This window comes from Vipera berus, assembly GCF_964194415.1.
Source record: "Vipera berus genome assembly, chromosome: 1".
Lineage (NCBI taxonomy): Eukaryota > Metazoa > Chordata > Lepidosauria > Squamata > Viperidae > Vipera > Vipera berus.
Genome location: NC_138202.1, coordinates 277,896,444 through 277,924,340, shown reverse-complemented (window position 1 = coordinate 277,924,340; position 27,897 = coordinate 277,896,444). Strand labels below are relative to the sequence as shown.

The 27,897-nt window shown below is 39.0% G+C and overlaps 1 protein-coding gene across 5 annotated transcripts in view; it reads right to left on the bottom strand.

The window, feature by feature from the left end:
* Window positions 1-27,897, bottom strand: part of ARID1B (AT-rich interaction domain 1B) — a 448,568-nt gene that overhangs the window by 22,621 nt on the left and 398,050 nt on the right. For 4 of the 5 annotated variants that reach the window (XM_081332098.1, XM_081332099.1, XM_081332100.1 and 1 more), the window contains 4 exons: window positions 16,354-16,460; window positions 15,434-15,592; window positions 4,825-5,034; window positions 1,775-1,979 (listed from right to left, as the gene is read on the bottom strand). In XM_081332098.1, coding sequence (XP_081188224.1) covers window positions 1,775-1,979; window positions 4,825-5,034; window positions 15,434-15,592; window positions 16,354-16,460 — 681 coding nt within the window. The remainder of the gene's footprint in view (window positions 1-1,774; window positions 1,980-4,824; window positions 5,035-15,433; window positions 15,593-16,353; window positions 16,461-27,897) is intronic. The other variant, XM_081332101.1, reaches the window with a different exon arrangement.

Here is a 27,897-nt window from a genome sequence, read left to right as displayed (position 1 = left end):
CATAAACTTTCTTGGACTGAAGCCCACTTCATTATAAGAAATAAACATTGCTCTCAGTGGGCAAATATATATTTATAGGTGGGTGTGTACATACATCCAGAACATACTTAAATATTTTCCTAAGGCACACAGTAATCCACAGTAATATTAATTTCAGAATGAATAAAATCCAATTTTATGAATAATTGTTTAGTTTGGGAATTTTCCATTGCTGCCTATAAGTGGAGTATTTTTGTTGAAATACGGTCACCTGGCCAGACAAAAGAACTCAGTGCTCTTCAGTCGGTTTCCTAGTGTTTTTAGAGTTATTTTTCTATTCTTTTAAAGGAAACAGCCTGTTCACAAGCGCTAGAATATAATATCATATTGGAGGAACAACTGAATGAGCCCTTAATGGCCAAATAAAATAGCAGGTTAAGTGAGTTACGGTATATTACAATAGGACTATCTATGGATAGCCCCATCACTTTAGTCTCTCTCTTTAAACTTCTAGCATGCATTTTTTACAACATGCTGCATTTTTATGGTGTATGGTAGGCTTCCTTACTATGCTTCCTCCCCTTCCTTGGCCCTCTCACAGTCTTCTAGCAATTCTCATTTTCTTTCTTTCTTTCTTTCTTTCTTTCTTTCTTTCTTTCTTTCTTTCTTTCTTTCTTTCTTTCTTTCTTTCTTCTTTCTTTCTTTCTTTCTTTCTTTCTTCCTTCCTTCCTTCCTCTTTCTTTCTTTCTTTCTTTCTTTCTTTCTTTCTTTCTTTCTTTCTTTCTTTCTTTCTTTCTTTCTTTCTTTCTTTCTTTCTTTCTCTCTCTTTTAACTTTGTATTTTATATTGATATGATTTTAAAATGCCCTGTAAACCGCCCTGAGTCCTTCGGGAAAGGGCGGTATATAAATCTAATAAAATCTAAATCTAAATCTTTCTTTCTCTCTCTCTCTCTTTCTTTTATTTTCTTTTCTTTTCTTTCCACACATCTCTCTCAACAGGTTATTTTCTCTGGAATATTCTGTTACTTTTATGTATTATTTCACTTTTCCATGATCCCTGTTTGGTCTTCCTATTTTTATTTATCTACAATTTGCCGCCTCTATTCTCTTGCTTTCACTGCTTTTTAATGCTACCTAATAGTTCTATTCCCAGGTTTCTATCATCTCCAGAACAAACAAACTAACAAAAAAAAAACCTAAATCCTTTCCCAGGTTTCTGTGATATCAAAGCAGCCCAGCAAATCACTGCCCCAAACTTCACCACCGACAGTAAAACATTTGATTGTCAACATTAAATATAGTATCAGTGGAAATAAAATGTTGTGAATAAGAAATGTAAAAACAACAGAGGTCCATAGAAAGATTTTACTATATGCTGTAAAGCACTGGTTGGAACAATGCCATTAGAATTTTGCAGCGCTAAAAAAGTTCAATAAAAATAGAAATACAGCCTGATTCTGCTTCAGTAATGTGGCGTTCATTTTACTTCCATCAGGAATTAGCAGTAAACATTTTTAATAGTTATTAATGGAGCTAAATTTAACATGCAGACTGTTGGTACAGATTTGACAGATATTTGTTCGTGTCAGTATGAATATATGCAAATCCTTTAAGAGATCTGTTGACATAGGTAATCAAGAACTACTAAAATATCCCTCATTTATGAGCTTCAGAAATTAATTAGGAATATCTACATGTCGCAGATGTTTTTATGAGATTTAAGTTGTTTAGTAACTCCATCTCCTGTGCATTTTTTTTTAAAAAAAGATTATTTCTGTAGTTTTTCAACTTACCAGGAGATGGCGGCTGAATCTTAGCTTGTTTCTTAGTATCTCCAGTGCTGAAGACTTCTGGAGGGGGTTCCTCCCCTCGTTCAATCTTGCATTCAAAGGCAAAGAGGTATTGAATATATTGTTTTTTCAAGGAGCTGGCTGCACTGCTCGAAGTGCCAACGTTTAGGTTGGTAGACAGCTCACGCCACTTCTTATTTTTATTAACCTAGGAAATGAAGGAAGGAACTAAGACACAAATAAATAAAATAGCAGGTTGAGTGGACTGTAGCAAAATGGATTGATAAAAAACCTGAAGACAGAAAAGGGAAAAATCTACGTGTAGTGTCTTTAAAAAAAACCTTTAATGCCCATTATTCCCACACTTAATAATGCATAAACATTATCTGCACTTATCAAACCATTAAAAAAAACTTACTTTAGCTATATAAAATGCTTTGCTAGAACATCATTTACATCTCTACTTTTTTATGCTTTCAGTGAGCTTGCAATGTGTAGTCTGAGCAAATTTATCTTATGTACTTTGTTCCTCTGACACACATATACACAGTGAGTGTTTTTCTTAAAAAAATCAGCTTTTAAAAACAAATTTTAAATGGCAATAATAAAGATATTATTGAAGTGCTTTAACATTGATGCAAAGAATGGTTTTCTCCTTCAAAATAGCTGCTCCAGGTTTGTTCAGCTAGTATTTTTGGTTTAGGGGCTAAAACTGCAGGCCCTTTATCAGGGAGACAGCGTTCACTATGCAGAAGATGCAATATGAATTTTCAAAAACATTTCTACAGAGAAGAGAAGGACGAGGGGGCACATGATAGCAGTGTTCCAATATCTCAGGGGCTGCTACAAAGAGGAGGGAGTCAAGCTGTTCTCCAAAGGGCCCGAAGGCAGGACAAAAAGCAACAGATGGAAACTAATCAAGGAGAGAAGCAACCTAGAACCAAGAAGAAACTTCCTGACAGTTAGAGCAATTAACCAGTGGAACAACCTGCCTCCAGAAGCAGTGATTGCTCCAACACTGGAAGTTTTTAAGAAGAGACTGGACAGGCATTTGTCTGAAATGGTATAGGGCTTTCTGCCTGAGTAGGGGGTTGGACTAGATGACCTCCAAGATCCCTTCCAACTTTATTATTATTATTACTATTATTATTATTATTATTATTATTATTATTATTATTATTATTATTATTATTATTATTATTATTATTATTATTATTATTATTATTATTAATTATTTCTAGAAAAAGGGTGCCGGAACTCACACGTCATACAACCTGCCTTGCCTATCTTACAAGGTTTCATCCAAAAAAGGTGCCGGAACTCTGTTCTGTGCGTTCTATGACAGAAAAAGCCCTGATTATTATTATTCACACAGTCAGCCAGATGTTCAGACTGGTTTGGCATTTTTGTCTACCTATCGAGTCCTTACCAAGGACCTGGGATAGGCAGATGTGGATTTTTGATGGTATTATAGATACCATCACAGGATGGAAGCAGTTCCTAGTAAGACTGCCTTTTGCAACTGACTAATGGCGAATTTGTCAATGCCAATGGTGTTCAAGTGGTGCTCCAGTTGTTTTGGGATTGCACCCAAGGCGCCTATTACTATTGGTACTACCCTTACTTGCCTTTATTTTTATTTTTTATTTTTTTATTTTAATCCCATTTATATCCCACCCTTCTCCGAAGACTCAGGCGGCTTACAATCTAAAGCACAATGTGCTTAGCAATAGCCTTCATTCTATGTATATGCCTGCTTATTAGGGCTTTCGCCCCCCCCAAGTGGCATTATTACAAAGTCAGCTTATTGCCCCCAACAATCTGGGTCCTCATTTTACCTACCTCAGAAGGATGGAAGGCTGAGTCAACCTTGAGCCTGGTGGGATGCGAACCTGCACTAATTGCAGGCAGCTGGTGTTACTTAAGGAGGCATTAGCCCACTGCTCCACCAAGGCTCTTCTTTGCCACAGTCTTTCTATTTGTAGGTCTTCTTCTTCTTCTTCTTCTTCTTCTTCTTCTTCTTCTTCTTCTTCTTCTTCTTCTTCTTCTTCTTCTTCTTCTTCTTCTTCCCTCCTCCTCCTCCTCTTATTATTTTAAAATACTAATGAATGAGATGAATTCTACTGCTAATGCATGACACTAAAATTCTAAGTTTCTTAAATAAAATTGGATTATGTATGAAGACCAAAAAATGTATAGTGTATGCATCCTTTACGTAGGTCCATGATAGCATATTATCTTCACCTCCCTGTTATGTCTAGATGGTTAAAAAAATCAAACAAAATATGCACCTATGTATTTTCTTGATTATAGCATACACAGCTATATGCATTTTTTCTGTATGTACAGTATATTTGAAATCACATTTGTATGAATCAGTCATTATTTACAAGATGTTCCATATTGGTGTACAAAATTATAATCAGTGATTAGGTGAAATTTATATAAGCAGTCTCATTTCATTGATTATGCATGAAGATGAAACTCATTCTCACCTTTTTTTTCCAGCAAAATTTCAACACAGCCAGTTTGGAATAGCAATTTAAGGCATTGGTTAGAATTCAGGGGACCATCAATACTAGTCCTGTCTTAGGCAAAAAGCCAACTGGGTGATGTTGGGCCAGTCACTCCCTCTCAGCCATAGGATGGAGGCAATGGCAAACTTGAAAAAACTTTGCTAAAAAACTGCAGGGACTTGTCATCATTTTTAATATGTATCACCAGAACAGTGTTATTTGCAGGGATAGAGGTTGGGGATAGTTAGATTGGACGATTAAGAAACCCAATAAGGTAATCATATCCTTTTATGTTAACATCTTTCTTGAGATTACACATTCTGAATTCTGAATGGATATTCTTGCCATTCTGGATTATGAGGTTCTCTGCACTATGTTTACATGCTATTCTTGAAGCTAGAGGTACTCTGTCTTGAACCTTTTGAAATATGCAGATTAGAATAATGTTAAGTTGCATTTCAAGGAAGCTCTCTACTTTTGCCTGCAAAGGTAGGATTAAAGCCATTTGACAATCTGGCATCACTCACAATCGCTCACCTGGGCTAAGCCTCCAATCTCCTTTACACAAACATAGAGTCTAAAAAGATCCAGTGGTTTCTTGCCAACAGCAGGAAGACCAGCTACAGGTGTTCCCCTTTCTTCCATGAAGTTGAGATAGCGATCCACCCAAACTTTCCGCTCTGGCTCTGTTCCCAGCTCATACATTTTGGTGATCTTCTCCCCAGTTGTGTTGGAGGAACTTGACTTCTAAAGCAAATTCATTTCAAAAAGAAAGTTGGGGAAGGGAGGGAGAAGGGAAATGGTAGTAAGAAACTAACACAACATAGACAAAGGAGGATGTTAAACTAAAGCTATCACAGGACAGACAGGAATGAAGGCTACTAGTTCAGGCACAAACAATACATTCTGTCCACATGTTGCATTTCATTTGTAAAACAAGGGCCCAAACTCCCAATTTTATTGTTTTCATATTAATTCAGATAAGCTTTAGATCTCAGAAGGCAAGTTTCTGATGATGCCTGAGGTTAGTAATAATTTCACTCTATTAAAAAATGAAGCCCTGAAAGACAAGATAATTCTAACATTTACATTCAAATCAGTTCTGCTGTAATTAGAATTGAAAGAAATCCAGTTCTTCACACCACTACTGAAGCAAACAAGGAAACAATTAGCAGTAACTTCATAATACTATTCACCATAATTCCTAATTCACATGTAAAAAACACAGTTAAATACTGTTTCCTGATTTATTAACCTTGAATTTGAGAGCTGAATTAAACTTCATTGCACAGTTTCCTATTATCTCTATGTGGTTAAAAACCTTTAAGAAATGTTCAAGCAATCAGAATAGCTGTTTATTATCTGCCAAAGTTTCACATTCATTTTATTTCCTCTTTGTTGTTTGACTTCTTTTTCTATCCTCAATAACATTATATTCATCATTATGGTGTGTAGGAGAATTCCTAAACTATGACCTGTAACTTTATCTCAAAAAGAGTTTCTCTTTCTACTATTTTTAACCCTTGGAAAAATCAGTGCCTTTGGCATTGGAAACTAAGCACATGGTATTATTTTTCAGGATGAATTAGCTTTTTAAAGACTATTTTTAGACAACTATTTAAAGACTTGCAGAATAATAATCTAAAACTGTCCTGACTGTGATAGTATAAAGAAGAAATTCTATGCTACAGGTGGAGGCAAGGAGAAAAAGGGGACAATTATTAAATACACGAGTATTAGTAATCTATCTGTAATTAAAGCAACTGGATTATAATTGAGTTTAAAACAAATTAGATCAGAATTAGTTTTTGCCTACATCTTGCCTACTTTTTTTTTAACCTATTCCTTGTCCACTTTTTGGAAGATGCTCATTCTACTCAAAGACCTATGCTGCTTTTGGCCTGAAAAATATTGCACACCCCTACACTAATGGTGCATCAATGTTAGATGTGGGGTTGACTATGAAGACAATGGTGGCAGGGTACTACAGTATGTGTTCCATGATTTTAAAAAAAAAGTCATGTCCTGTCATGTCCGCCTCTAGGAAATGGTGCTCATCTCCGTTTCTTAGCCAAGGGAGCCAACATTGTCTGAAGACACTTCTCTGGTCATGTGGGCAGCATAACTATATGGTGAGGTGTGCACAGAACACTGTTACTTAATTACTGAAGCTAGGTTGGCTTCAGGAGATGAAGCAAGGATGGGAGCTTGTGGTGCTTGGCTCTCAAACTGCTAATCTTCTGGTCAACAAGTCCAGCGTCTTAACCCTTACGCCACCATACCCCTGGTTCCATGGCATAAATGCTAAACATAGGACTGAAGCATTGTATGGTGATGAACGTAGGCTGCCATCCATATCCAGACACTGAAGCTTATTCTTACATCATTCAATAAATGTGTAATATCAGAAATAGTTTTCTCTCTTGTGTTATTCTATGGAATTTTGTAGGTGTTTGAAGGAGTGCTATCTTCTTCAACTCACCTATCTTCCAGGCTGTTCCAGTAAAAACAAAACAAAAAAAACCCAAAAACAAAACAAAACCCAACCCTATTCCACTTCCTTCAATCCAAAATTTCTCTTGGCTCCAGTGCCTCCACAAATAGAAGTTCTAAGTTTCTATCTCCATGCCTGGCATACTTCTAATTGTAATCTAGTCTGTTGATTTGCAGAAAATGAGTAATTACGTGCCCCAAGCACATTTGTCTGTACATTCTAGTTGGTTGCAAAACTGGATTCTCAATTTCATAAAGACCCAAAATTTGGAATGTCATCTGGCTTGAACATGAAACATAAATATTTACTAGATATTTAGATCCAGATTTTTTATTACTTCAAGTGATCATAGTATTTGTAAGGCCAGCCAGAGGCCATTTCCCCATGAATAGCTTAAACAACTAGCATCATCTAGCCATTATTAAGTGATATAAAGCTTGTCCCCATTATTGTTATTTTGGCAGAATGATGGTTGGATGATTTAGAAGGCAGTATAAGCTGCTGGCAGGAAAACGAGCAGAGTCGAACATTTCTAGGTCACATTGATTTCACGGGAGATTTAAAATAAACTTAGAATTCTTTCGCTGAAGTATACTATTTCATTTTATGTAGACTGGGTACATGGCTTTTAATTAACTAAATCAGCCTGCCTCTAAAGCTTTTTACCTTACACACAGAATTCTAATTTATTCACTGTAATGCTTCCTGGCTGTCGCAGTGTCTATCACATTGTGAAATAAAGGACAATGTCAGATCTCCTTTTAGCATATTTAATTATGGGACAATTATTAATTAACACAACTGAATTTGCTGTACTAGATGCAAATAAAGAACGTCCTGGCACAAAGCATGGTGTCATACAACGTGGTTGCATTTCTTAATTCAGAAGGATGCTATTTCCTTCATATATCTGTCATTCGAAGCACTATGTAGCAACCTTTTTTTTTAAGAAAACCATTTGCTTCGAAAAAGAAACAACAAGAATTCCAGCTATGTCCCAGATATTAAATGTTCTTTCAAAAAGGTCACTTTCAAGTTGGAATCCAGTTTTCACTGTGCTGTTGTGAACAATAATTCAGAGAGCTAACAAAAATGTATAGCCTCCTGAACAACAAATTATTGTAGCTAATATCCGTATTGTTCATTAGTTTTTGTATTTCCTCACTTGTGATATCACATGTTTTATAATATCACAAATGTTATTTAAGTTTAAGACAATCCTTAATAATTTTTCACTCTGCTCCTGAACCAATTGCCTATTACAAGGAACATTCAGACTTAATGGCCAAATAGAGGTTTTCAATTTTACACAGTGAAATACTTCTTGTTACAACACTAAATCATCCAAGAATGGAAAGTAGCTTAAAATCTTTTCTTTGCTGGACATTTGTACTGTCTACATACATAAAGAAAAGTCACTTTTCAATGAGATGGTGCAGGCCACAAAGTGACAACTTAATCTGAAAACATCACAATTTACAGAAGGTAAGAAGGACTTCTCACTGCAGGAGCTTTCAGGCTGTCAAGCACAGTGAAGTGGTGCAATTTTCTTTCAAAATGAAATATTAACTTTGAGAAGAAAAAAGGGGATATCTTCCCACAGAAAGCTTGATTTTCTACTGCTTAAGCCCTACAGCAAAAGACATTAAAATTTCACATTTTGCACATGCTACTGTTCAGTCAAGCACAAATTACAGGAGCCTCATATGGCCAGATTGAACTGAAAGTGCACGTTCCCTTAAAGGGAAGTCTTTTATTTTATAAGGTTTATTATACCCTAAAACTATTAAACTATAAACTAAATTCAGTTTAACAATCAATGCTGAAATAAATAGTAAAAAGCAAATACCAAGCACATATTTTAGCCTCTCAAAAAGTATTTATTGTGGATTTATTTGATACACAATAAATACTTTTGAGAGGTTAAAAATATCTTGGTGCATGACCGAGTTGTACCCCTGCGGCCCCTGACCCGGTGCAGATCCCGTCGAGCTCCATGGTTCTCTGCGGAGCTCCGGGAGATGAAGCGTCGGAGACGGGGCCTAGAGAGCGGTTGGAGGTCCAGCCGATCCGAATCCGACCGATTGCGACTAAGAACCTACATTAGGTCTTATCTCGCTGCGATAAGGGAGGCGAGGTCTAACCACTTCGCCACCCTTATTGCGTCCGCAGATAATCGCCCGGCCGCCCTGTTTAGGGTGACTCGCTCCCTCCTAAATCAGGAGGTGAGGGAGGATCCCTTGCAGGGTCGTGCCGAGGAGTTTAACCAACATCTGTCGGACAAAATCGCTCGGATTCGGACCGGTCTGGACTCTGACTGGGCAGAGTCTGACGATCAGGACACGGGCGGTCTTGTCGATATCACCTGGGAGGAGTTTGATTCTGTGACTCCGGAGGAAGTGGACAGGATCATGGGGAGGCTGAGCACCACCACATGTTTATTGGACCCGTGCCCTTCCTGGCTGGTCTATGCAGCCCGGGAGAGGACACGCAGCTGGTTCCAGGCAGTTATATCGGCTTCTCTGAGTGAGGGTATCTTCCCCGCCGTCTTGAAGGAGGCGGTGGTGAGGCCTCTCCTCAAGAAGCCTGCCTTGGACCCAGCTGTATTGAACAACTTTCGTCCTGTCTCCAACCTTCGCTTTCTTGCGAAGGTTGTTGAGAGTGTGGTGGCGCATCAGCTCCCTCTGGTCCTGGATGAAGCGGATTATCTAGACCTGTACCAATCGGGTTTCAGGCCCGGGCACAGCACGGAGACGGCATTGGTCGCGCTGGTGAATGATCTCTGGAGGGCTCGGGACAGGGGGCATTCCTCTGTTCTAGTCCTATTAGACCTCTCGGCGGCTTTCGATACCATCGACCATGGTATCTTGCTGCGGCGTCTCAGGGGACTGGGAGTGGGAGGCACAGTTTTACAGTGGTTCTCCTCCTATCTCCAGGGACGTTCGCAGTCGGTGTTGGCAGGGGGGCAGAGGTCGACCGCGAGGTCTCTCATTTGTGGAGTTCCTCAGGGGTCGGTCCTCTCGCCTCTCCTGTTCAACATCTACATGAAACCGCTGGGTGAGATCATTCGTGGCTTTGGAGTTGGGTATCATCAGTACGCTGATGATACCCAACTTTTCTTTTCGACCCCAAACCACCCCAGTGATGCCCTCAACGTGATGTCCCGTTGCCTGGAGGCGGTTCGGGTCTGGATGGGGAGGAACAGACTTCAACTCAACCCCGACAAGACTGAGTGGCTTTGCATACCTTCATCCCGGGTCTATTCGGACATTCCACCTCTGGCTATGGGGGGTGAACTATTACCCCCCGTAGATAGGGCTCGCAACTTGGGAGTCCTCCTAGATTCACGGCTCACCTTGGAAGACCATATAGGAGCTGTGACTAGGGGGGCCTTCGCCCAGGTTCGCCTGGTGCGCCAGTTGCGACCCTATCTTAGCCGGGATGATTTGTGCACGGTCACTCATGCGCTCGTGTCCTCTCGTCTGGACTACTGCAACGCTCTCTACATGGGGCTGCCCTTGAGGACCACCCGGAAGCTCCAACTGGTACAGAATGCAGCCGCGAGAGTTGTGTTGGGAGTCTCCCGATACTCCCACGTTACACCTCTGCTCCGTGAGCTGCATTGGTTGCCAGTTGTCTTCCGGGTGAGATTCAAGGTACTGGTAACGGTGTTTAAAGCCCTCCATGGCATGGGGCCGGAGTACCTTAGGGAACATCTGCTGCCGGCATCAAGCTCCCTGCGCCCTGTGCGTTCCCACAGAGAGGGCCTCCTCAGGGTGCCACCGATCAGAGAATGTCGATTGGTGGCCCCCAGGGGGAGATCCTTCTCTGTGGGCGCTCCGGAGCTGTGGAATCAGCTACCGGTAGAGCTCCGGATGGCGCCCGATCTTCGCTCCTTTCGTCGCGATCTCAAGACGTTTTTGTTTGTACAAGCTGGCCTAGCCTGATGGGGATCGGTGGGGTTGTTTTATCTTTAGTCTCTTAATTTTATCTTGGGGTTTTTAGAATTGTACTCCTATTGTTTTAACTAGGGCAACTGTTTAATCTCTTTTTAATGTTTGTATTTGGTATTTTATTCTGCCCTGTGAACCGCCCTGAGTCCTCAGGGAGAAGGGCGGTATATAAATGTTATTAAATTAAATTAAAATTAAATTAAAATTAAATTAAAAATTATTAAGAATTTTTGGCAGAAAATCAACACATTGTATAGGGCTACATTCAATGCTGCCATCATATAGGTGACTGGTGACCCCCAGGGGGAGGGCGTTCTCTGTGGGCGCACCAGACCTTTGGATCCGCTTACCGGTTGAGCTCTGGATGGCTCCCGACCTTCGCTCCTTCCGCCGTGATCTGAAAACTTATTTATTCGAACAAGCCAGCCTGGTGTGATGGGTTTGGGGTTTTAATATTGATTTTAATTATCTATTGCATTGGGCATAATTATTTAATTTTCTTTTAACTTTTGTACCTTGTATTTTTGATATTTATTGCCCTGTACACTGCCCTGAGTCCTTTGGGAGAAGGACGGTATATAAATCAAATAAATATATAAATATAAATATAAATATAAATATAAATATAAATATAAATATAAATATAAATATAAATATAAATATAGGGCTACATTCAATGCTGAAGGACCACCAGCTCCCTACAACAAATTCTGGCCTGCTTGGCAAACACAGAGTAAGAGAAGGAATGAGTTATGCCATTTCTTCAATGGAAATGAGGCATAATACGATGAGATATAACTTACAACTTCCGCATCTAATATATTTTAACCAGTATTTTTTATATCACTCAAGGCTATAAAACTATGTTAATGGAAAGAGTATTTCTGTACTCTATAACGTAATTTATACACTTGGGGTTGAATTTACAAATAGTCCTCATTTACTGACTGCCTTATTTAGTGACTATTCACTGTTATGATAGCCAGTTTGGTGATGAGAGCTAGTTTGGTCTAACGGTTAAGGTGCTGGCCTAGAACCAGGAGACTATGAGCCATACTCCCACCTTAGGCACAAAAAACTGCCTGGGTGTCTCTGGGTCAGCCACTCTCTCTCAGTCCAACCCACAAGGTTGTTGTAGGAAAAGTAGGAGAGGAAGGAGTATTAGCTATGTTCGTTGCCTTGAGTTATTTATCCACAATAACAAATGTGGGATGAAAATCAAATAAATAAATAGAAAAAAATAACTTTGCAACCAATCCTCACATTTACTACCTTTGCAGTCTGTAAAAGAAAAGGAAAGGTCAAATAAGATCACAAGCACAGTCATGATTTAACTTAGTGATCTCTTCACTTAAGAACCAAGTTGCCAGTCCCAATTGTGGTTGCTAAATTAGGACTACTTGTACTAGCCCAAGTTGGCATATTCATATAAGGTGTTGCAAAGACTGCACTATGAAAGACATTTCAGCTGAAGTTTGTATATTGTGACAGTGTGACACACTGTATAGAGGAAATAATACAGTTATTAGAAAGAGAATACATTTTAAGACCTTATTTTTAGCTATGAACATCCTGCTTTGAATATTGCATCCTCCTCACTCTAAGAGTCCTGATATTTTCCATCAGTTTGGAATTTGTATCTGTTATTTCTACTGTCCAAAATGCAATACAGACAGAATGCCAAACCCAGCTGCTGATTATTCTGTGTATCTATTATTACCCTAATCATTGCTTATAATCACTATTACAGACATTTGCTACTCTCTCTATATATTAGGTGTCCATCCTTTTAATATTAATTGGTAATTGTAATTATTAACCTGCTCAGGATTTTACTCTAATTTTTGTATTAATAATGGGTTCCTAATTATTATTATTATTATTTTTTTAATCCCATTTATATCCCGCCCTTCTCCGAAGACTCAGGGCGGCTTACAATCTAAGCACAAATCAAATGTGCTTAGCAATAGCCTTCATTCTATGTATATGCCTGCTTATTAGGGCTTTCGCCCCCCCCCCCAAGCAGCATTATTACAAAGTCAGCTTATTGCCCCCAACAATCTGGGTCCTCATGTGACCAATAATTACATATTGTGTGTATATTGTACTTGCCCCAGTAGGAAACAGAAGTTAGTTAATTTAGAAATATATTTATTTAAATATTTATTAAATTTATGTGCCACCCATCTCATCTAGAGTATTGAGTAATACAAATATATCTAGTGGCGTTCACATGAGCACTGTAGTCCGGAGACTTTTCTTTCAAAATAATTTTCACTGAAATCAAAGGACAATTGTGACACAAGTTTTCTACTTTCCTAAGTCCTTTCACAATGTTGCCTTTTGTTAAAGTTTTGAAATAATTTCTAAAAACACTAGAATATAACAATGTTTACTCCAACTGAAAACAGAAAGGCAATTCCTTCCATTTCCTCTTTCAAAAAAAAATCTGAAGTGGTTCTCTTTAATTATCGTAGAAGCAGAAATATGCATTTCCAATACTCTCCCTGGGGATATATCCTAGCTAAAAAGCACATGGAGGCATATTTGCTCCTCAAAGATCTCGTACATTTAAAAAAAAAAAGTTTTAAAGGATTGATATTCTGTGCACTTAATGTATCCCCATCTAATATAATAACCCACAGTTTGTAGAGCTGGTATTTAAACTTCTAGTTAGAAACAGCTATTTTTGAGCATAGAGGGAACATACACCAGAAAGATGCCTTCTGAGACTCAAAGCCATTGTTCTGAAGGATTGAAACATTGCTAAATGATTTCTATTCTTTTGCCTCTCCTCAGTTCCTTTCTGTTACTGCTGATTATGAGCATAGATGTAAAAAATAATAATAATCTGATGATCATTAATACTGGGTTTTTAATTGCATTTATAATATCTTTGGAAAGAGGAGAGAGAGAGAGAGGGAGAGAGAGAGAAGGTGATTGGAAGTTTCCAAGACATCAAGTACCCCAAGCTTTACCTGAAAAACTAGAAATTATAATTAACCTAAAGGTGTCAAGGAAACAGATCTGGAAAAAAGAGTAGCCCTCTTTGCCTCCATAAAATTTAACTAGTCTTTTCATAAAATAATGGTAGACCTTGACTTATGACCTTTCGTTTAGTGATTGTTTGAAGTTACAGCAGCACTGAAAAAAGTGACTATTTTATACACGTATTTTGATCACATGATCAAAATTTGGATGCTTGGCAACTGGCTCATATTTATGACGGTTGCAGTATCCTGGGATCTTGTGATCCCCTTTTGTGATCTTCTGACAAGCAAAGTCAATGGGGAGGCCAGATTCACTTTACAACCATGTTACTAACTTAACAACTGCAGTCATTCACTATACAACTGTGGCAAGAAAAGTTGTAAAATGAGGCAAAATTCACTTAACAACTGTTTCACTGAGCAAGAGAAATTTTGGGCTCAATTGTAGCCGTACGTCGAGGACTATGTGTAGTATGCCCAAAATACAATCGCCAGAACTCCCAGTAAGAAAGGGGTGGAGAATTCCAGGAGTTGTGATTTTCTTCATAACATCGGCTATATTACATTTGAGAATATTAAGCTGGAGAGGCTGATCTTCTATACATGTCATCATGTCAGAATATTCCTTGATATTTTTTTTTGCCAATAGTGAGCAATTATGTGGAGTGGGTCACAGCATTTTTTTCATTTTTTTTTAGTATATAGGTAAATTACTGTTTAAAGATGGCAGTATGGCATGAACTAGATTTGGAATGCTTTTTTACTCATGCATCTACAAGGTGAAAATACATATTTTTTAAAAAAGAAAATATTGCAGAGAAATAATGTTTCATTGTCTTTCATTCTTGTCTTTTCACACGTTATTTCCATTAAATGTCACACAAAAATCAAGACATTGTTAAAGCACTCTCCTGAACTTTATAACAAATTAGTGACATCTTTCAGCATTCCTGTTATCACACAGCAAAAATTTCTTAAAACCAGAAATATTTTTCTTAAAGTTACAATATAAAGTAGTTGAGGAAAATTAGTTAAGCTTTGGTATCTGAAATCTTTGTAAGAAACAATATTCTTGTTAAAATGCTGTCTAAAAACTATATTTACATCTTGTAAGAGTTTGCCTATTCCCAAAATAACTTTCTAATGTGGCAAGTAAGTTTGGCTGCTCAGAAATTATTATCTGCATTGTTCTGTAATGCACACAAGTAAGAACAACAATGTTTTTAAACCAGTACAACTGAATTTTTAGATTGCTGTGCTATTTATGACCAATTGAAAATCTCTTTAGTCTGCTAAGAGTTTGGACCCCATAACTGAGACAGAATGCCCTGATCAACACAGAAAACATGCTTTGTAAGCTGATGCATTACGAGAGAAAGATTTTCTTCACATCGGCTATATTATAAAGTAAGGCAAGCTTCTTTAATACATTCAACAAATGTCATTTTTATTCATTATTGCTTTTTAAAAAATGGGCTGGGCCAAATTTTGCCCTCAGTCAGGCAAGCTCAACTCCCACCTAAATCTCAATGGAAGAAGGGATGAGCTGCATGTAAAGAACCAAGAGCAGAATTTAGCCTCTGCTTACATTAAACAAATCCTTTAGAGGATAAATAATAAACAAAAGAATCTATAAAACAGACAAGCAAGCATTAAAATATTAATAAATACCAAAAAAACCCAAAAAAGCAAAAGCCAGAGCCACTTACAGGGCTTGATGGAGTCTTTGGCCAGCCTGGGCTGCCAATGCTATCACTTTCATCTCCATGAAATGAGGAGATGCTAGCAGAACTTGGGGACATTGGGGAAGGGACTGGCAGGTTGCCTGGGGTTGGGGGCTGAGAAATACCCTGAGAGCTGTAGCTATCCTGTGGTAGAGGAATAAAAAAAGGACAAAGGCAGGGCAAACTTTATTAAAAAGGAAAAAAAATACATCCAATTTAACACACTGACCATTTTTTTAAACTATATGAAATATAAACAGAGACACACAGAGAAAAAACACACACGTATAATATACATATGCCTTAAAACAACATTCATCATGTAATCTTGCAATTTTGCTGGATGCTTAGCTTAAGCTGCTATGCCACCATGCTTTCGTCAAGCTAAATGGAGCATCAAGCAGGGGGCGGGGTTTCCCCTCATGAGATAAAGAGAAAGAGAAAGAAAGAAAAGGGGAAAGAAGAAAAAAAATAAAGAAAGAAAGCTGGTCATCTTATTTTTTATCAAATAAGGAAATAAAGCAAAGGATTAAAGTATGCTGCGGCTGTTGAAATGGCCAAAACGGGAAGCTATAACGGAAGACAGAGGAAAGATGGCTGCCAAGTACCAAGGCTAAGGTAAGATCCACTTTTTCCCACTCAGGGATTAACTGAAACACACACACCCCTGAAGATTTTATTGATTTTTATCTCCCCACCTCCCAAGGTAATGCCATAAGAACTAGTAACTTTCAGATCCAGATAAGGAAGAAAATAAAATAAAAGTTAAATAATAGATTGCACATGAATGGGAAGAAAAACATGCAGGAAAGAACGGAAGGTGCAAGCTCAAATCAGAGAACGAAGGACAATGCTACAGAACTCTGCTGTGCCAAACCAAGAAGACATGCAAGGGAAGGAAGTACCTTTTTGCTCTCGGTCTGGGAAGGTCCTTCTTCTTTTCCATCCGTCTTGAGAGGAACAGGCAATTTGGACTCGCCTTGAGTCATCAAGTCTGCAAGACCCATAGGTGCTAATTGAAAACAGGAGACATGATTAAGGATAACTTCCTTCTGTCCCCAATTGATGGCACAAGACAGTCAGGAAAGGTGGGTGTTCTTTCTCTTATGGAAGCCGGGAAGAGTTTTCTATCTCAGCAAATAGATTTTTGAAAATGAAGGAAACATTTTTAAGATCAGATTTTGCGAGGAAGCAATTGCACAACTCTTTACAGCCATATATGCCATATTTATTCTGGAAAATGATGACCAACTTTATTAGGTCCATCTTTGATTTGTGAGCTGGCAAACACTGTTGAAGCTCTAGGTGAGTTAGCTCAAATATAAATATGTTCAATTTTATGAGAATTTTTATCAGTCGTGCTACTTTCATCTACAGAATTCAGTCACCCATTATGTAACATCAATACTATTGAAAAGCTACTATGATTAGATGCATTTACAATAAATGTCAAAATACTGAGCATTCTTGAACAGAACAAAACAGCATACTAAAGCACTAGAGACCAAGAAAGCTAGGACTGTAATAAAAGAGAAATGTGTTATTTGTTTATTTAAACTGATTTCAGTGATTCTGATACTCCAAAGATTTACTCCTCCCTTTATTCTCATTCCTAACCTCCAGACTTTTCTTGCAAGAAAACTGGGCATGTGTATCAAACTTTTGCATCCATGGATCCCTTTATAGATCAGATAGGACTTTACTAGGAGACACAGATACAAATAAATGTCACATCAACAATTACAATTAATAGATTAAGGCACTGAATTGGAATTTGCAATGCATTACAGTTTCGGAAGTAGAATGAAAGCCTCACAATTACATTAGTAAGCACTTTGTAATAGACTACCACCAACCTTCTAGTTAACAAACGCCTAGCCTGCAATAGACTTAACTGCGCTACATACTTTAGCAGGTAAATTATTTCATAGATGTCTCTGTGGCTGACATGAACATTCAGTTCTAAAGATGCCAGTTGGGAATACAGTGTAGTGTAATATTGATAATTCTTGTTTAAGTAACACTTATGCAGCAACATCACAGAAGTATGCCTCAGAAATGTTCACTTTCTTCCTAATGTTCGAAGGATGTTATAAGGCTCATTGTGGAAATTTCCTATTTCAAACTTCAAGAGGAAAAGTAATAGTTGAATCAAAATTATACCTTGTGTTTCTTTTTATAGTATATTCACATATTTAAACAGCAGAAGTGTTTAAGTTATTTTCTTGATGAATATCCATAGCCTGAAACTGCATTCCTGAGTCAACCTTCTAATCCCATTTCCATTCTATTTTCATGGTTCTTCTATCTTTGCTTCTTTCTCCTATGATTTTCCTACATTCCATGTTTTGGATTATTTATAATTTATTTATTTATTACATTTTTATACCGCCCTTCTCCCGAAGGACTCAGGGCGGTGTACCGGGCAATAAATACAAAAACAGGATACAAAAGTTAAAAGCGAATTAAATAAATGCCCAAGGTTAAAACAATAGTTAAAATATATTAAAACCCCAACCCTAACCCATCAGACCAGGTCAGACTGCTCAAATAGATACGTTTTTAGATCGCGCCGGAAGGAGCGAAGGTCGGGGGCCGTCCGGAGCTCAACCGGCAAGCGGTTCCATAGGTCTGGCGCGCCCACAGAGAAAGCTCTCCCCCTGGGGGCCACCAATCGACATTCTTTGATCGGAGGCACCCTGAGGAGGCCCTCTCTGTGGGAGCGCACTGGACGGAGGGAAGTTGACGCCGGCCGCAGGTGTTGCCGTAGGTAATCCGGACCCATGCCGGATTAGGGGCAGGTACCAGTATGGATGACTGATTGATACACACCAACAGACACACACCTGTGTAAAATTCAAGATATAGTTGTGACTATATGTGCTTAATCCTAAAGCACAAATTAAAAAAAAGCAACTCCTCTTATACTTACAAACATTTTCTAGAAACAGCTGAAAACTTTACAGGTAGTCCTCGAGTTATGACTGTAATGTCATAAGTCGATCAAGCCAGCCTTGGTTGAGCGACCAAGGCTGGCTTGGTTGCTCAAAAGCGAGACACTGGTGAAGCGGGCATAGCAGCGCCTGCATTTTCTGTGCTACATGAGGAAAGCACATCTTCCTTCCCCTGTCCTTACCACTTTCTATAGAGGGATAATCAAGAGCATCCTGTCATATTACATTACAGTCTGATTTGGAAGCATCACTGCTGCAGACAGGAAGGCGGTGCAGAGAGTGGTGAGGATGGCAGAAAAGATTATTGGCAGTTCCCTCCCTTCCATCCAGGACATAGCACATAAGCATTGCTTGAGCAGGGTCCGCAGGATTGTCTGGGACACGGCACATCCTCTTCACGACCTGTTTTCCTTGTTACCTTCTGGGAGGAGGCTCCATGATATCCGAAGCAGAACATCCAGATTCAGTCACAGTTTTGTTCCATACAGTACTAACCTTGTGAACTCTAAAGCTTCCTCCTTCCGTTATGTATTAAAGATGGACAGTAATTAATATTTATATGTTACTTATATGTAAGGGTGTAGGTATATACATATGTTGTATATAGTGTGTTTATATGTGTGTAATGTATGTGTACACTTTTGAGAGTAGGCAACAGAATTTCATTTTTAATATGTGCCAGTAAAAATGACAATAAAAGTTAACTTATCTTAATGGAGATTGCTCATTAAGTTCGTAAGTCATGATAGTTATAAAGTGGATCAACCACATCACTGACCTATTTTTTTGTAGTGGTAATTAAGTGAATCGCTACATTCATTAAGCAAAACCACTGGTTTAAGCAATTCGGCAGTCATTAAATGAACCCATTGTTTGCTTCTGGAGCTTTTTTTTTGCAGGAAACTGAAAGTAAATGCTGGTTTTTGGCAAAAAAAGTTATAAATCACAGTCATGAGACTATGGGATGCTGCAAATGCCTATAAATGAGGGCCAGTTGCAGGTGGTTGCCAAGCACCCAAAATGTGCAGGTGACTGCACTGGGGGGGGGATGAACTTTAGAACTGGGTTGTCAGTACCTTTTGAGGGATTCATAGTGACTTTGAATAGTTGCTAAGGACTGGTCATAAGTTGATGACTACCTGTAGTGTATACTAGACAACCTGTGCCCTGTTGGATCATCATTTCAGATATATTTCCTTAACTAAAAACAGGAACAGAATGACTGTGGGTAGGGCAAAAAGCAGTGAGAGCAGAAGTGACTTCCGATTTCCTGCTGGCTTCCCCATTGAGTTTTCTCACGGGAAGCTGGCCATGAGCACTGCAAAACATCCTTCCTTCCTTCCTTCTTTCCCTTCCTTCCTTCCTTCTTTCCTCCCTCCCTCATTGTTCTTCCTGTCATTCTGACATTTCCCCCCCCCTCGCTTGAATTTCTTCTAGCTTCCCCATTTACTTTATAGGAACCTTGCAGGAGAAAGTCAGTGAAAATGCCAGTAGGAAGTTGAAAGCCCAAGGCCAAAAGGCAGGTAAATGGCTGGTGCTCAGCGGGGCAAGGAGTGAGGGGATATGTGCCCTATGACATACTGTTTTACCCAGTTCAAGGTTATAGATAAAAGAGTTTTACTACTGTAGATGGAGGTGTAATTCATTCAGTGTTTCCTATAATATCAAAGTCTCACAGCAAATGCTATTAGTAGTTACTTTCTTTTCATTCTTTCTTCAACATACGGCAAAAACTCTCATAACTGAAGGTGAATATATGTGTCCCAGGAAAATGTTGCAGGATCCAATCCAGTCACTGGGACCAGAGGTTTTGTCTTCTGAGCTTTTGGACATTCGTGCTAGAGCCCATCCTCAGAGAACTTCTCTTTCACTCTGTTAGAGAGAAGCTCCCTGACAAATGGCTCCAGCATGAATGTCCAAAAGCTCAGAAGACGAAACCTCTGGTCCTGGTGAACAACCTAATCTGGAACAGAAGTTTTGTCTTCTGAGATTTTGGGACTCATGCTAGAGCCCAGATTGGATCCTGCAGTAAAAACACAGTCACAGGTTATTTTGGTATCTATTTACAATTCATGTAAAAATCCTGTGTGCCAAAAGAAAAAGAAAAAAAGAGCTAGTGAAATACGCCAATGATTACAGACCCAGAAGCTTCAGCCTATGGTTGCTGGACTGTTTTGCTTTTCTGCAACAAGGTAATACAGCATTCCAAGAAACAGCCAACATGTGGTAGAACAAGCCAAAGGGAAGGTGGGGGGCTTTAAAAACACTTTGCAGATTGCCCACTACAAAATGATTATTGCACATATCCATGTATTACTATGTTTTAGGAAATAATTAGTTTTAATTACAGCAGTGAGAGAGGGAGCAAGTCTCTGGTGGATAAGTTGGCAAGCTTCATGGTGCTAATTTGTTAATATTTTTAGCATCACTTCACTGCAGGTTGGGAGAATGGCTCTGCCAAAAACCCTATCCAGCATGTGCCACAGGAGTATACAGCTAGCAATATATTGAATATGGGTCTGTGAACTGCCAGTACCTGTAGGCCAAAGAAGACCAAACTAAAAGGGAGCAAAATTCAGAAATTATAATACAGCTTTCCTACAGCTTTAGAAGCAGAACATATTGTTCTTCTCAACTAATGGAATAGCAGAATACAAAGGGATTTAGAGATCAGGTAAACTTTCCAGTGCATTTTTTAAATGAAATGAGGAAGAAGTGTAAAATGCCCTCCCAAAATGGAATATGCTGATTCCAGATCAGAAGACCACCTTGAGTATGGCTGGCATCTTCTCCATTCCCTCCACCAAGTAAGACTATAATGACAAATTATTTGCAAATTCACTGGTATTAGGTCTACATAAAGCTGCTGCAAGCCTTCCAAAAGAAGCTTGAACAGAGAGTTACACAAAGAGTGATAATTTCTGCTATTTCTAAATTATTCAAGTAGCCATTTGAATGATTGCACAGGAGCAGAACTATCTGAATGGAAAAGTGTAATCTAAATCTTGGATGATACGTTATAGAAGAAGAAACATGAGCAATCTATAGCCTCTGAAATTGGTTTATTTCTTGCCTGAGTCAGCAAGAGAGCTTATAAGATATCTGCCACATGTGTTGCCTCTATGAATTATGATGCACATCTGGATACAAGAAAATTGCCATCTGTACTTTGATCCATTGTCCGCAGCTACAACTAGAGCAAAGCTACTGTCATCTTGAGAAAGAACAACTAGTGCGGTTTGTAAATAGATAATAAATTCTAGCTTTCATGTGGCATTCTCCATCTTTTGCTGCAATGTTCTTTATAAGGTCTCCTGAGTCCCTTTGCTTTCAAGTCCAATGACAAACTGAGGGCATCATTTTGACCCTGTTTCAAGCAGTGAAAGAATGCAATTGTCACTGTTCCGGGCAAACTCCAGTGCATAAACATTAACAATCCAGCCCATAAAGTGCCAAAAGACACAAAACGTAAAAACAGAAGATAACCGTGACATCTATTACTGAAAAAGCACTGCTGCAGAGAATGAATAGGTTCCAAGAAATAGCCTTGGGCTTTTTCTAAGTTGAAAGTTGGGATAGTTTAGAAAAGAAAATATGGGTCAAGGTCCTGAATGACCTACATCACATCAAACTTAGCACAGTTAAAATAAAAATACAACATAATTTATACTGCAGTCAAGCTGTCTGTGTTTCTCCCCTATCTTCTGATAAAGATGTTGTTGGGGTCAGAAATTGTTCTCAACACTAGTGGCAACTCAGGCAACTTTGCTAGAAGCAATAAAAATCCTAATCCATCAGCAATTGAATTATGCGCATTAGATTTACATCCCTTATTGCCTTATAGAATGAATGGGATCTTACATGGGGATTTCCTTTTATTTTACCCCATATCAGTACAACTCAGTCCCTACTGAGTGTTGAGACAGCGGAAGCTCTTTTTTCTCAAGCCCAGCTATAAAGAGCCTATTCATCCCTTCTGTTTGAGATTAAAACCTAGCAAAAATATCTGCATGTTTACGTATCCAAAATTCTTATTTATAAGCAGTCTGCAAGTGGCTGAAGTAATGTGTGATACCAGAGGAAAAAGAGGAAGACATAATCCAGACCATGCAGAGAGATACTGTGATGTGAGCTTGCCAGCTCATCCTATCTTGATCTTGAAAATGGGGAAATTAGCTGGTCTGGAGGGGATTACACTTCCTCTATAGCAGGAACCTAGTCTAACGGTATTTCTAAAATCAACACTTCCAACATAGCATTCTGGGTTATCCATTACATTTGATGCCTGTCCTTTGCACCACAATGACTCCTACTTCAGTTCAGGATCTTGTGACTGCACCATAGTATCATCCCAGAAATCCTTTTTGCAAAATAAAAAGGTTGGTTGTAGGAAAAACTGGTTCTGAGAATTAAATCCATTGTCTGTAGTTTGCATTATGTTACAGAGACGGCATTGGTCGCGCTGGTGAATGATCTCTGATGGGCTCGGGATAGGGGTTATTCCTCTGTCCTGGTCCTATTAGATCTTTCAGCGGCTTTTGATACCATCGACAATGGTATCTTGCTGCGACGTCTCCGGGGGTTGGGAGTGGGAGGCACCATTTTACGGTGGTTCTCCTCCTACCTCTCGGGCTGTTCGCAGACGGTGTTGGCAGGAAGGCAGAGGTCAACCCCGAGGCCCCTCGATTGTGGGGTGCCCCAGGGGTCGGTCCTCTCTCCCCTCCTGTTCAACATCTATATGAAGCCACTGGGTGAGATCATCCATGGTTTCGGGGTGAGGTATCATCAATATGCTGATGATACCCAGCTTTTCATCTCCACCCCGAACCAACCCAGTGATGCCCTCGATGTGATGTCCCGTTGCCTGGAAGTGGTACGAATCTGGATGGGGAAGAACAGGCTCCAGCTCAATCTGGCCAAGACCGAGTGGCTTTACGTGCCAGCATCTCGTACAGTTCAGGATATTCCACCTTTGGTTATGGGGGGAGAGGTGTTACCTCCTGTTGATAGGGCACGCAACTTAGGCGTCCTGCTGGATGCACGACCCAGTTTAGAAGATCATATAGGAGTTGTGGCCAGGGAGGCATTTGCCCAGGTTTGCTTGGTGCACCAGTTGCGCCCCTATCTGGACAGAGATGCTTTACGTACGGCCACTCATGCGCTCGTTACCTCCCATGTTGATTACTGCAATGGGGCTGCCCTTGAAGACCACCCGAAGACTTCAGCTGGTGCAGAATGCGGCCGCGTGGGTTGTGATGGGAGCATCCCGATACTCCCATATTACACCCCTCCTGCGTGAGCTGCACTGGTTACCAGTTGCTCTCTGGGTGAGATTTAAGGTGCTGGTTCTTACCTATAAAGTCCTTCATGGCTTAGGCCCGGGATACCTGCAGGACCGTCTGCTGCCAGGAATGACTTCCCATTGCCCTGTGCGCTCACACAGAGAGGGCCTCCTCAGGGTGTCGTCGGCCAATGTTGGCTGGCGACGCCCAGGGGGAGGGCCTTCTCTGTGGGGGCACCTGCCCTGTGGAATGAGCTCCCCTTGGAGCTCCGGATGGCCCCTGACCTCCGGTCCTTCCGTCGTGACCTTAAGACACTTCTTTTCCAACAGGCCGACCTGGACTGATGATAAGAGGTTTTAATATGGTTTTAACGTTTTATTGGTTTTAGTTGGGGCTTGGTATAGTTTAATTTCTTCTTAATATTTGTATCTTATTTGTATTTTATTGTTGTTAGCCGCCCTGAGTCCTTCGGGAGATAGGGCGGCATATAAGTCCCATTAAATAAATAAATAAATAATAAAATAAATTACCACCCAATATTTTTCTCAGCATAGGGAATTCACAAATTGCCTATAGTCTCATAGCTAGAGTCCCTATATTCTCTGAAGTACGGGTGAACACTTTTTGTGGATAGACAGATTCCTGGATTAAGGCAAATGACTACCGAAGTGACAGATGTGCTTTGCTTGGAACAGAACTGCTGAAGTGAGCAGCAGTAAAGCTGTAAAGCCAAATATCATGTTTTGTGCCAATTTACTTAAGCAAAAGTAGAAGAAATACTGTTTGTGGCTAGAACAAAAATTACTTTAAAATATAATTACATTAATGGCGAGTTTATACAGACTCAGCAATATTGTTATGTAATAACTTTTTTTTTACTAAAACAAGCATAATGAAAATTTATCTTCAATAGTGAAGCACAAGACAAAAAATGAGGAAAGGAGAAAAACATAGTTATGAAGTAAAATTTTAATAAATGCTTCCTTTTTCAAATGAAATATTTCTAGTGCTCACAATTTTTTTCCTTGGTGTTATAACTGCAAAGGCAGTTATATACATACTGATTTTTGTTTCTCTTTCAATAATTATTTAATTACTACGGCCTATAACAATTCAGCTCTACCTAAGAGGCTACTTGAAATGCTTCCTATCTTCTAAGATCATTTAAGGGGTATTTACTTTCTATGTTGCCCTAATGGAACAGAGAGATAGTTAAAGTGCCAGTTATCTGAAGTAATGTCTTTGGATAATTCTATTAAACTATTACTGGCAGAACTACAATGTCCATTTTCAAGGCAATATGAAGAGGTCTCTGAAAACTCTTGCATGTGCTCAAAATCAGAAAGAAAGAATGTAGTAAACCTGGCTAAGCCTTCCTGGTTGGTGAAAAATCCTTGAGCTATGATTATTTTCTATAATACAACAATGCTGTTTTGTTCACATTACATAACCCTAGTTAAATTAGTTGAATTACTCAATTAGAGTAAACTTTTAAAAAAATACAACTAAAACAACTTTGTGCCTGCCCCAACGTGGTTCCATCCAAATAAGTAGACTTCGACTTTTAGAATATCCCAGCAATTATGGCCATTGCTGCAAATTCTGGAGCTTCAAATCTACAGATTTGCAGGATGACAAAGTTGGGGAAGATTCACCTAAGTCAATGATTTTTAAACGTTTTTCTCTCAGGAACCCCTTCCCACTTAAAGACAAATTATGGAAGAACATAAAAGAGCTTTCGTTTTGATGAGCTACATTTATCAATATTTCCCATATTAAAAATTAAAACTGATGCATTCACTACTGCGATTGCTTCTCAAAATTGTTTGATGGGATTTTAATATTGTATTATTTTAACCAACTAGGAGTCAGAAGACATAATGAAAAGTCCTTCATCTCACAACACATGGACAGACTCAACCACAGTTTTCACTTGGGATCTGTGAACATCCTAGACCTAGACCAAGCTAAATACAAAAAAGCTATGGAATTACTGGAAATATGGCATTCAAGTAAATCAGCCATTAATAGACACATAAAAATAAACACATTTACATAACATTCAAAAGAGATAATAAAAAAGCTAAGAAGGAAACAAAAAGACCAGAACACATCCTCTGAAGTCTATACCCAAATAAGCAGAAGAACAAATAAGCAGGAAACAATACCCTAATCAAGGAACTACTGGTACCTAGGAGAAAAACACACATCCCACCAACACTGGGAAGATAAGTTACTATACATACAGGGAACAAACCCCACACTCACTAACACTGATGCTGCTGCCTAGTTGGGTAATGAAACATCTGCAAGAAAACAATCAAGCTCAGAGAGCACCAAGGACTCCACAGTTCAACCCTGAGCTATATATATTTTCTTCTATGGTTAAATTACTGTGAAAACTCAATTTTTCAGAATACATAATACAATAAAAATACAATGACTACTGCATACAAAAGACATATGATAAGTGATTTTGTACTGAATAGATTTCCACTGTATGAAATAATAAACGGCTGAGCTATCTGAAGAAAAAATTGCCGTGTGTATCTTTCTTAAAACTGGTTATTCTTTTGTAATACATAAATCTTCTTAGGCAGGACATTCTATCATCTGTTTGCTTGTTGGTGAGGTTTGCAGATCTAGGAGCCAGAGAAGTTAGGGTAAAAAATTACTGCTGCTAAGCAGAAAGCTAGAATTTATAGTGTACTTTCAATGCTCAAAAGTAATTTTTTCAGCCAGGCAGACAAAATAGGTAACTACATAACCCAAACACAGTAAGACCTAGGACAGCTATGGTGAGGAGTAAGCAGATAATTATCATTTGCTCAACAGACTTTTCCTTTTTCAACTTGTGTGCTGCTTGTGCCTAGTATTAAAGTCGGCCTCCTCAGGGTTCCATCGGCTAGGCAATGCCGGCTGGCTACTCCCAGGGGGAGAGCCTTCTCTGTGGGTGCGCCGACCCTCTGGAATGAACTGCCTCCGGAGCTGCGGACGGCCCCTGACCTTCGGTTCTTCTGCCGTGACCTGAAGACATGGATGTTTCAACAAGCGGGCCTGGACTGACTATGGTTTTAAATTTGGTTTTTATTGGGTTAAATTGTCATTTATTTATTACATCCATTGTTTAATTCTTTTTTAAATTTTGTACTTTATGTTTTTTAATTTTTTTATTGTTGTGAGCCGCCCTGAGTCCTTGGGGAGAAGGGCGGCATATAAATTTAATAAATCTGATCTAAATCTAAAAGAAGCAATTTTATTTTATAATAAAAAACCTCTTTATGTATGATCAAAAGTTTTCATTCCTCTCCTTATCTTTGTTGTAAACACAACATAAAACCATTATAAATAAGACCAGTGGGAATACCTCTGTTAAATAGTTGCCTACAGGCAGGCATAATGAGGTCATAGGCCAATAGTGGGTATTTTCAGCTCCCAGAAAAATACTGCAGAAAACCAAAAATATGCAAACAAAAACTTTAAAAGGTTATGAGAAGAGAAAAGAAGGAGGGTGAAGTACAAATGTCCCTTGTCTGCCTATTTGTTGGGAAAATATTTCATACAGTTCTGATTCTTGTTTGGATGTGGCTAATGTTAGTTTGTACATACTTGCTTTAACCAACAGGTAAATCATCTGGAATGCAAGGGAAAGATGAACCACGAAGACTATTTAATAGGCTGTAAAATGTGGAATTTACAGAAATCACTATAAAGAGCAAGGTAGAGCCAATCAGACTCCTATATTTTTAGCATTAGGATGCTTACATGTCTTGATCTTCTATCTTTAGGAACCTAGGAAAGGCAAGAGATTTAAATCCCTCCAAGCATCAATCAGAGGTGGAATTAACTGCAAACTCTTGTAGGAATAGTTTAACTGCTCATCTTGTCCTGTGCTCTAAAGAGCACTGAGGGGCAAAAAGTACCGATATCTATTATGCAAAGTGGTAAAGGAACAAGCATTTGGAAAAATAACTCTTTTTTTTCACCCATGTGATGGGCTTCTCTCCCGAGTAGGCATAAAATGAAAAATGATATTGTCTTAATCAAAGTAAAGCAACAGATGCTGCTGACAATAACAGGTCAAGGTTTGGGGTTTGTTTTGGCCACAGGAACATTGGGCAATGGGGGACGGACAAGAATTTCCACCAGCCTCTCTAGAAAGTACCTCTGTTCTTCTATATTCTAAAATGGAATGAGTAGTATCAGAGGATTG